Source organism: Leptonychotes weddellii, chromosome 6 (genome assembly GCF_054177405.1).
Source record: "Leptonychotes weddellii isolate Sample4059 chromosome 6, ASM5417740v2, whole genome shotgun sequence".
NCBI lineage: Eukaryota > Metazoa > Chordata > Mammalia > Carnivora > Phocidae > Leptonychotes > Leptonychotes weddellii.
Window position 1 is genome coordinate 104,111,317 of NC_138374.1, and position 12,043 is coordinate 104,123,359.

General features: G+C 36.2%; 1 protein-coding gene across 12 annotated transcripts in view; it reads right to left on the bottom strand.

Moving 5' to 3' along the window:
- Positions 1–12,043, bottom strand: part of RPS6KC1 (ribosomal protein S6 kinase C1) — a 319,037-nt gene that overhangs the window by 294,155 nt on the left and 12,839 nt on the right. For all 12 annotated transcript variants that reach the window (XM_081824820.1, XM_081824821.1, XM_031037563.2 and 9 more), the window contains exons 2-3: positions 9,513–9,548; positions 3,129–3,249 (exon numbers count right to left, since the gene is read on the bottom strand). In XM_081824820.1, coding sequence (XP_081680946.1) covers positions 3,129–3,249; positions 9,513–9,548 — 157 coding nt within the window. The remainder of the gene's footprint in view (positions 1–3,128; positions 3,250–9,512; positions 9,549–12,043) is intronic.

The window sequence follows — 12,043 nt, forward strand, 5'->3', positions numbered from 1 at the left end:
GGGTCCTGGGATCGAGTCCCACATCAGGCCCCTTGCTCAGCAGGGAGCCTGCTTCTCCCTCTCTCTCCCTCTGCTTGTGCTCTGTCAAATAAATAAAATCTTTAAAAAAAAAAACAGAACTACCATAAGATCCAGCAATTCCACTTCTAGGTATTTATCTGAAGAAAATGAAACCACTAATTTAAAAAGATATATGCATCCCTATGTTTATTTCAATATTATTTACAATAGCCAAGATATGGAAGCCACCTAAGTGTCTATCAATAGATGAATTGATAAAGAAGATGTGGTATATACACACACACATATGCACAACAGTCTATTATTCAGCCATAAAAAAGAATGAAAACTTGTTATTTGTGACAACACGGATGGACCTAAAGGGTATTATGATAAGTGAAATAAGTCAGAGAAAGACAAATACAGTACGATTTCACTTATCTGTGGAACCTAAAAAACACGAAACAAATGAACAGACAAAACAGAAAGAGATTCATAGATACAGAGAACAAAATGGTGCTCGCCAGAGGGGAAGGAGGCCAGGGTGAAGGGGATAAAGAGATACAAACTTCCAGTTATAAAATAAGTAAGTCACAGGGATGTAAAGTATAACATAGGGAATACAGTCAATAATAATGTAATAACTTTGTATGGTGACAGATGGTAACTAGCCTCACTGTATTGATTTCATAATCTATGTAAATGTTTAATCACTGTGTTGTACGCCTGAAACTCCTATCATATTATATGTCAACTACAGTCAATTTAAAAAAATCTCAAAAAAAAAAGTAGAGTGCCACAAAACTTAAAAACTTGACAGTAAGGATGTCACATCCTAAAGCACTTCCCTTTCAGAACTTTTAGATCATGATGCTCACTTCAGCTAAGTTTCTCAGAAGACAGAGGCTGAATCATCATATCCATAATGCCTATTTTTAAAATGTTTCTTGAATTAAGTGTACCTATAAAATTTCCAGATAATTACGGCTGGACTGGTATTAATCGAAGAAGACTCTATTAACAGCAGCAAAATCATGATCAGAAAAGGTAGTAGTTCAATGGCAAAAAGCAACTACAACTTTAATCAGAAAAAGTGTCACGGAAAAAGGTAAGGAACCATAGATACTGGCTAATAACAATGAACAGAAGGCATCAGAAACGTGAATACCATGGAATGTCTGAGCTCAAAGGCCAAAAGTGACCAAAGATTTACAAGAGTTTATGGATCCCCTAATGCTTCATAGGGGAACAAAATTAATTGATGGTACCATCAAAACTAATGGTTCTATTGCTACTGACCTGTTGTCCGCATTGCTTTTCACCTAAGGAAATACAAATACTTTCCTCTGTAATTATGAACCCAAGATACCTCTTGACATTACTTATATTTCAAGACATCACTACATATCATAAATTGTTAATATTAAGTATTTGTTAAAATTAAAGAATTGTGGGGGGCCTGGGTGGCTCAGTCGTTAAGCGTCTGCCTTCGGCTCAGGTCATGATCCCAGCGTCCTGGGATCGAGCCCCGCATCGGGCTCCCTGCTCCTTGGGAAGCCTGCTTCTCCCTCTCCCACTCCCCCTGCTTGTGTTCCCTCTCTTGCTGTGTCTCTCTGTCAAATAAATAAATAAAATCTTTAAAAAAAAAAAAAAAATTAAAGAATTGTAGCAACAAGCTTTTGATGGCCACACTTCATTCTGTCATAAATGCCACTGATGTTACTAAACTATTATGTATCTGTTTCTTGTCCCCAGATCTCAAGGATTTGTAAAACATGCAAAATATCCTAAGAAAGGTGTAAAGCTCAGTGAGTTCTGTGGTCCTGCAATCAGCCTGAAGAAATCACTATTCCACATAAACTACAAGCAGGTGGAGATTGGATAATTTCAAATCATCCAAAAGTCTTCCTCAACCAAAGAGAGCATCGGTAGGGTTCGGTCCAGAGACCAAATCCACATAGTAATTTGAAGAAGGAAAGCTTAATATAAATAAAGACTATTAAACAACAGTTAATTTATTAATTCTAAAGACTACCCCAGGGTAAAGGAAAGTACCAAAGGAAGGAACAACCTGGAAGGGGGAACCCCTTGCCCAAAGTTGGGATTGGGATCTTCCTGGAGAAGATGTGTTTGTAGCCACTGAATGGGGGAGAAGTTAGCTGGGTTCCCTAGGCCAGAGCCGGTCCACAGTTGCCAGGAAATCGAGAAAGACCCCTCCAGAGTTCATATGGGACCAGACTAGTGGGCGAGCAACAAGAGAGAATCACAGTGCTGGGAGCCCACTCCCAAGCAAGGTAACACAGGGCCTAGGGTACACAATGTCTGTGTTAAGAAAGCCACAGGAAACAACTTTCTGGGGTAAAGGCAGACCAAGGCTGGCAGATAGGCATGCAGTGTGGCTTGGGCACACAGAGTGCGAGAAGTTAGCGGGGTTACCCCAGTCAGAGCTGTTCTATGGTAGGAAAGCCAAAGCTGATGGACAGGAACCTGCAGGCTGGGACTGGTAAGCAGGGAGCTGCAGACAGGAACTGGCACCACAACCTGCTAGAGGGTGACGTACCCCACACACACAAACACCACGGGCAGCACAGAGCAACAAGGGCAGGGTACTAGGAAGTTCTGTGCCTCAGTTTGCTGTTAAAATTTTGCGAAGCCATGAATCTAATAGTCGTTAATCAATAACATATCCCGAGCCACCACCCCAAAATATCTGTATCTGGCCTGGCCGGGTGCCTCAAATTATAACCATTCACATTTTAAGGAAGGTATGAGAAAAAATGTATGAAGTATAAACTTTTAAAAATCCCCAAATTTCAGAACTATAAGAATAATTCAATATCATCTCTTCTTATGTTCCTACATGTTTGGTTTGGTTTTGTTTTTTTTTATTTGCTTGACTGGCTGGAATTGAAGTTGGTGTGCTGTTGTTTCACAAAAGGGAAGAGTAAATGCATCAGAGTTAAGAGCCTACACCAGGAACATGAAAAAACAACAAGTGCTTGCTGCCTAATACGAGTCATCTTACTAAGGGCTTCTGACTTCATCGTACAGTATTCCAGGGTTCAGCATACACACACAATTAGCCAATCATCACTTTTTAAAATCACAATTTCAAAATAATCACTTACCAAACACTATTCCTTTAGCAAATGGAGGAAATAATTCTGAATGTCGGAATAAGTTTTTGTGAATTTGCCATAGTTCTTTGTGTAGTTTCTTAAAGTCACTGTATCTCTTCCATACGATTATCTAAAGAAAAAGAAAAATCAAATGTATCTCTCACAGTGTCACTATGTAGGTTCATATATCTAAACAACAAAAAATCTTTTCATGGAAGTGCCCAAAATTGTCATGCAGAGGCAAACAAATATATGTTCTAACCAATATGGTTAACTGAGATTAAATAATATTTGATTTAAAAATATATAGCAGCAACTCTTTAACTTTTCTGTTTTGGTTTTTAAATTTCATTTTACACAAGTACTGTTTTCTTAGGAAAATATTCAACCTGGTACAAAGAAGGTCTATACCACCTAAAGTGTCACTTAACCTCTTCAAAACTCAATTACTATGAGCCTGGAAATGAGCTAGATATCAAAATACATATTCTGTCTCAAAAAGAGCGTGTTTATAAACACAAAATAGTTAGACAATTTTTTTGAGAGAAAAAGAGAGTGCACGGCACGCACAAGCCCAGGGTTGGGGGACACACAGAGGGAGAGGAGGAGAGAGACAGAGAATCCCAAGCAGGCTCCATGCTCAGCACAGAGCCCAAAGCAGGGCTCAATCTTACAACCGTGAGATCATGACCTGAGCTGAAATCAAGAGTCAGAGGCTTAACCAACTAAGCCACCTAATTTAGAAAATTTTTTTAAAAGATTTATTTATTTATTGAGAGAGAGAGCATACGTGTTGGGGGGGAGGAGAGAGAATCTCAAGCAGACCACTCTGAACACAGAGCCTTACACAGGGCCTGATCTCATGACCCTGAGATCATGACCTGAGCTGAAATCAAGAGTCAGATGCTTAACCAAGTGAGCCATCCAAGTGCCCCCTAAACAATTTTTAAACATAAAGTAACTACATAGCATTTGCCTAAAGGATAAACTAAATAACACTGAAGAAATGGTTGTGTAGCAAGTAACCTTAACTTTTACATTTCATAAATCTTATTTCACAAATCTCAGTTTAAAGTAGTAATAAGGATTTAAGGCAAGATGAATCCTGAACAGAATACCATTAGAACTAGTATAGTTCAAAACAGAAAATAACAGTCATCTAGATTATATAACACATAGAGGTTTACCTCCATTAATTTAATTACTGTTTAACTTTATTCAGATTAAATTAGAAAAAAAAAAAAACCTTTATAAAGAAAACAGATTTGACATGACTTTGATATCATTGATTCAGCCCCTCAGTCTCCAAAAAATAGGATAAAATTGAGTTTTAAATTCCATTACCTGGTATACTAGGGTCTTTGCTTCTAAAAAAAAAAAAAAAAAAAAAACCTTATTACCTCACTTCTAACAAACTCAATAGAATGTAATGCTAATAATAAGCAAATCTTAGGCCAAGAAGGTAATCAAGTGAGATTTAAGAGACTCTTGTCAAAAACTTTACTCTCTGGATGTAAGAAATTCTTAACTAAACTTTATCATACTATCAAAAAATTCTACCATAATGAGTTTCTTGTTTTTACTATAGTTATAATCCTGGGAGACTAGTCAAATTATCATATGAATTAATTTAAATTGCTTCCTTCTGATGTTTCCTTTTATTCATTTACTCAACAACAAAAATAGTCACCAAAACAAGTATTTTCATGTCCCTACTCTGTGCTAGGCTCTGTGTTAGCACAAAGGATGAAGAAATGAGAAACACAGACCCTGCCTTCAAAGACTTCCAGTCTTGGTGGGCAGCAGGAAGCCAACACAATAACTAAGTCAAAAGACGGTGTGATAAATGCAGACAAGGGAAGCCCAAGGGTATTAAGAAAGGAGCACCTACGGAAGGTATTATCTTAGGAATACTGAAGGCAAGTAGTGATTAGACCAACAAAAATAAAGAGAGAGAGAAGGGACTGGGGATGACGTTTTTAAAATGAGAGTGAGATGCCAAATATAATCACCAGAATCTGGGCTTTTGCAACTGGATAAATAGTGGTGCCATTCTCTAAGGTGAAGAAAAGGGGAGAGGAAACTTTTAAGATAAGAACGAAGTTCAATTTTAGACATATTTGGCACAGGTATGGAGTTCAAGAGAGAGAACTAAGCAAGATGTATTCATTTGGGAATTATCAGCAGAGAGGTGTGCACTCAGGAAAGCTTTCTCAGCATTTTTAACAAGATGAGGAATCTGAGGACAAAACAATGGGGAACCCTACCTATGAGAGGTCAGCCAGAAGGAAGAGGAAACCAAGTGCAAAGTAGGTATTTAAGAACTTGGTTTTGCCATGAGACAGACCACCTGGATGGAAGAAAAGATTTTATTTTAAAATGGAAGTGAATGAGACAAAAGCTGATAGTAAAGAACCAACAGTCCCAGTAAAAGAGCAAGAGGAATGAATAACTAAGACAAACCAATACTTGAAAAGTAAATGGTCTCAGGACAGTGAGATTACAAGTGATTTTAATTTTCACATTTTTTGCTTCTCTGTAACTTCTAATTTCAATACATGAAAATAATTATGTCATGGGGAAAAAAAGTGCTGTTTTTATATTTTTAAAATAGATCAAATTGTGGTGGTACCACGCTGCCAAAGGCAGAAATGGGTGATGGGCTTGTGAAAATAACCTTACATAAGATAAATGCCATCCTTAAAGCCATTATAAACTAGAAACGAGAGCTATTCAAAAGACTGTATGTAGCTCATGGAATCAAATCTGCAGATAAAATTTCTGTTCTAATTAGGGTCATTTTTAAGGCAGGGTAACTTAAGGGGCAAAAGTTAGTAACTTAATCACAATAATGATAATAACAACATTGTCTATAAACTAGCATATAGTCTGTCAGAGTAAGAATTAGAGCCTCCAAGGTGAGACTCTTTTTTTCATCATGCCTAATTTATTCTCTCACATCCTCCTTATTCTCAACACTAGAACTATAGAACCAAATATCTAAGAGCAAATATAAACCCTCAAGAAATGAAAGAAATCAGGGCACCTGGGTGGCTCAGTGCTTAAGCGTCTGCCTTCAGCTCAGGTCATGATCCCAGGGTCCTGGGATTGAGCCCCGCATCGAGCCCCACATCGGGCTCCCTGCTCAGCGGGAAGCCTGCTTCTCCCTCTCCCATTCCCCCTGCTTGTGTTCCCTCTCTTGCTGTGTCTCTCTCTGTCAAATAAATAAATAAAATCTTAAAAAAAAAAAAAAATGAAAGAAATCAAAGCATCACAAAATGTACCATCTACTGCCTCCTTTTCTTCGTACTCCTTTTAACCTTGGACATTTCTAGAAATCTTCAAAAGGGAAAAGTGAACAAAAGCACATTTCCACTACATTAGCAGTACTGATGTTTATAACTGGACTACACAAAGTCCAAAAGATGCATGCAAAAATTATTTTCTCTAGTAATTCTTTCCTACTAGGAAAAAAAAAACTGTATAACAACTACTATTCTCTTGAACCAATCCCTGCAGAAATTTCTTATTCATTAAAGTTACTTTGCATAAAATTCCTCAGTTAAATATTAATTCAGTGACAGTCATATATATATACTACGAATTTAGTAAAAGCTTTTGAACTTTCATTAAAAACATTCCCTTATTTTTACATAAATGTTTTCTTTTCAGATAATTTCACTTAATGATAGCAAAAACCTTTAGATCCCATAAACAAAAAAACTCAATTCAATTCAATTTGTCCTCTCACACAGTATTTTAAAATTGCTGAATCATCTTTTCTTGCAACCAGCACCACTACCATACTTGCTTACGGATTTTCTTTCTCCCCTTTTCAAGAGCCTTTTCTTTCCCTTGACACATTTTAAATGTTTTCAAATGGTTTTTATCAAACTATTTTATTTATGAAATGACTTAACAGATTTCTGATGTGATACATAGAAAGTTCTATTTCAGTTCTTCTCCTTTTCCCAAATTTCACCAGCGAAATCTACTACCTATAGAGAAACAGAGTTATAGGTTACTTTTTGAAAAAGGTACGGGAGGGAGGGCACAACATCTCTAGTTCTTTCTTTACCCTTCTGCAGGTGTTCATGCTGTAGAGAATCTACTGAATGAGAGGCCACATTAACTGTTGCTGTCCCCCTCAGAGTTTCCCATGCTGCTCTTTTTTTTCTTTAAGATTTTATTTATTTATTTGACAGAGAGAAAGAGAGCACAAGCAGGGGGAGCAGCAGAGGAAGAGGGAGAAGCAGGCTCTCCGCTGAGCAGGGAGCCCAATGTGGGGTTCGATCCCAGGACCCTGAGATCATGACCTGAGCCAAAGTCAGATGCTTAACCGACTGAGCCACCAAGGCGCCCCATCCCATGCTTCTCTTAATAAATAAAAATTTAGAGGGAATTTTTGAAGGATAAAACTTTGTAAAAGAAATCTATCCTGGATAATTTTAAATTATTTCCTCCATGTGAGTATTTCAGCATTAGGAAGAAAACACTGCTACCTGGTAGCATGTACCAAAGTGTGCAAATACATCTATAAAAGAAAACCAACAAAACATCTCCAGTTTTATAAGGATAGCATATTATTAGCCTATATTTGGTTAGATCAACAGAACATCTTCTAATCTTCAATAGCGCTTGGGAAGCCTGACTAAATTCTAAAGCAGTAACTAAATGAATCCTTTAAGAGGAGAGAGAAATTGAAAGGAAAGGAAATGGAAACAAACTCTAGGTAGCAAATTTCTCTCCTAGATGAGAATTCCAATGTTTGAATGAAATACATGAGAAGCTAGAGTGTTACAATTTCAAGGTTATTCTATATTTCAAGAAGCCGACAAGACAGAAGACATTTTTTAAAATTTTTATACCATGTCTAACAAAGGACCATGCAATCATCTAACTAAAGGACACTTACAAGAGTTTTCTGATGAATGGTTCACCAACAGTTGTTATTATAAAAGAGTTTTCCCCAAAAAAGGATTAAGGAAATGGCAGAGAGTATGTTCATGGATAGGTTGGCTCAGGATTCTCCCTGGAAAATGGGAACATCAAGCTACAAACTACAGCATAGCAATCAGACAATGTATTCAAAGGAAACACAACCCATCTTTAATTTTAACAGAATTGTAAAATTTCAAAAGCAGAACAGACTGTACTGATTATTAATTCAACATAATTAGAAGAATTCTAAAGAAAGCCCATACTAGCCAATTGACACTTAAGTAAAGACAGTACTTAATACAATGGTGCAAATTACTTTCACTTCCATTTTGGAAGGATATAGATATAGAAATACATATATCCTTTTTTCCAAAATAACTATACTACAATATTCTCTTCCTGGTTATTGAGGGGGAAAAGTGAGCTATCTTAAAACACCTAAGAAAAATAGTATGAAATCTTTTAAAATTGTGTTTTATTGAACTCAAAACAAATATTGAATCAAATACAGCAAGAAATGCTAATGTATAAAAGTTCAAATATTGTCTAAACCTGATGTCACACACTCAAACCAACCAGCACCAAACAATAAATGTATGAATCAAGCCAGGCTTGTTAATAAGGAGTAGTGGGGCTTATTAGAAAATACATACTCCATCTAAAGACATTAAAATTCAAATGGGGGGGAAACTTTTGCAGAATCAAGACTGCCAATTTATAATGTCTTTTTTAAACACTTTAGTAAGAAAAAAAAATCCCCAACATACGTCCTTCTAATATGGTGTAAATGAGCAGGTACCAAAATGAAAGTAAATCAAAAAATGTTAAAACAAGCAAGCTCCCCAGTTAGGATTCCTTAAGGTATATAACAAGCACAAAATAATTACAAATAAAGAATTCCATAGTTTTAAGCAAAAACACACAAACTGGTATCATTTTAGAGAGAAAAGAGTCTGCAAAACAACTAACTACAAATTTAAAAAAGAAACAGACATCTACATCCAAAGCAGTTTTCCAAGGTGTCAACATGTCAACTCAATATAAAACTGAAAGTAGACAGAAACCCATAATTTATTATGATCTTTATTAATTAGTTACCAAATACTCTTCATTTTTTATTAAAGTTATCATGATTTTGAAATAGATAAGAGCTCTTAACTAATACTAAAATCTTACGAATGTTAGTTTTCAGAAACATTATCACATTATTAAACAGCACTATAATTCCTTAAATTCTTCCTTGTATAACTTAACACCTACTAAAACTTAACCATACTTAATAGGTCTGAAATAGGAAACTTCAGCTACTGTTTTGTGAGCTAAAGATGATCTCCAGACAAACACATAAATATGAAGACAGACATACCAACAATTCCGTTTCCTCAACAAAGCATTTAATTAAATTTTTGTCAAATATATAAAATAAAATTTTCATATGTATAAACATGTTACCTCCTGGACATCCTCTGGATTTCTTCGTGAAACAACCTAAAACAAAACATACACAGAAATATCTCATCATTACCAAAATTTAAGATTTCGCATCTGTATAATTAATTTCAACAGTATTTGACTGAGAAATTCAATTTGCTTAAAGGAAAAGAAATACCATATTATATCACTTACAAAGAACTCAGCTATATAATAACTTCACCACCTGAAACACATGCTAAAAAAATTAAGAAAAAGGCAGCTAAAGGGATACCTGGGTGGCTCAGTCGGGCAGCTACCTTTGGCTCAGGTCATGATCCCAGGGTCCCCCCCTCCCCCCACCTCATCGGGCTCCCAGCTCCGTGGGGAGCCTGCTTCTACTTCTCCCTCTGCAATTCTTGTGCTCTCTGGCTCTCTCTATCTCTCTGCCAAATAAATAAAATCTTTAAAAAAAAAAAAAAAAAAAGGGAAGGAAGGAAAGAAAAAAGAAAGAAAGAAAGGCAGCTAAAAAAAAGCCCACACACTAAAGTTCATACATTATACTCATAAGAGAATGCGGTGGCTTCACTCTTACTCGACATAATTCTAACAAGCTTTTCTACCCCACTTCCCAGCCTACATATAAAGTAGAAGCAAAAAAAGCAGCTGTGCCCATTCAAAGTATACAAGGGATGGCTCTGTAGTATTTCTTACAACCATACATGAATCTACAGTTAGCTCAATAAAAATTCCAATTAAAAAAAAAAAGCAGCCACAGTGCTCAGGCACACCAATACCTGTGTGAAGTGATTACCGGTGAAGAAAAGTAACTTACAAAAAATCACATACAGCATTCAGGGACAAATAATCCTATCAATATTCCTTGAGCAAAGAAAAAGAGGGGGATTATTTCAGACTTCCCTAATTATAAAAGCCAAAAAGTTTAACACCATTTAGAAAGATTTCCTCACAAAACTTAGGAAAAGAAGAAGGCTGGGTGTTTAAATCATCAAACAGCATTGGAGAGTAGGGAAATCTCACATTAGATACATAATACCATCTATGTAAATATAAATTTCATGAACTAGATACTTTAATATGCATTTTGCAAAGACAAAAAGATACATTAACACATTAAAATAGTTGCCTATGGATGAGAAGAAGAAAGAAGTCTTTGCTGACTGGTGACAACCGTAAACTGAAGATTATGATCCACTCAACAGGCTTGACCTCCACTATAAAATGGGGAATAATACTCCCTGCCTGGCCTGGATCTGACAGACATCAAATCAGAGCACGGCAAGAACTTCATAATAAAAAAGTTAGTTCCTTCTCTCCCTTACTAGAGAATTTAACTATCTTGAGAGGCCCCACCTAAGAATTCCAGACAGGAAAGGTTTCCAATTTCTTGCCACTCTATTCTCCAGCTTTCAGGATATATAAATTTGGTGAATTCTCTTGGCAATTTTCATTAATTTAGAATAGTGTTATCCACTAGAACTTTCTTTGATCATGGAAAGAAATGTTCCTTATCTGCACTGTTCAACGCAGTAGCGGCTGGCCACATATATGTACGTGGCTACTGAGCACCTGAAACATGGCTACTGCAATTAATAACTGAATTTTTAATTTTATCTCATTTAAATTAATTTAAATTTAAATACAAATAGCCACATATGACTGATTCTTACTGTATTAGACAGCACAGATTTAGAATAAGAGGCTAGAATAGTTAACTAATGACCATAAAATTATTCAAATACTGAATTTTAGCTATTGCTTTCACATACTAGCACCCCCCCAACATACACCCACCTTTCTAAAACTATGATAGTGTTTCACACAACTAATGATTTAATTTTGCCTACTATAAATTTTTCTTAAATTTTTGTAAAATATGCTAATGAGAAAAGAGTCAGGGATAATCAAACCACAGATAATTTGCCCACCAAAAAGAGTCAACATCTGATCACTGGCAAGAAGGTTTAGTCAGGTGTACCTGACATTCTACAAGTTTTCTTTTATGGAAAAGTAATAGATTTATTAATTTACAACTCAATGAAGATATCTTACTATTTTAAATAATCTTCCTTTACATACGCAAATGATCTTTTTGTGACAAAAGAAATTATTTCCTGATTCAGTGTGCAATTAGAATTATCACATTTTGGATTTTCTTCAGGTAAGCCATTCCTGGAAATCAAATATATGTATACTGAGTAAGCAGAAATACATTAGCCATCCCCTAACAATATCCACAACTTTTTTAAAGTTTATTTATTTTTAGTAATCTCTTCACCCAATGTGGGGTTCAAACCCACAACCCCAAGAGGAAGAGTCGCACACTCTTCCAACTAAGCCAGCCAGGTGCCCAATATCCACAATTTTAAAACCATCTTATCAGAAATAGCCAATCTGATTATGATTTGTCATCTACAGGCTGAGTGGCTCACAGAGTTCTATGTGCTGCTGCTACATGGTGAATAAGACAAAGCCCCTGCATTCACACCTTCACGGAGTTCACAGTCTAGTGATATGCGTGCGGGGGGGGGGGGGGGGGGGGGGGGGGGGGG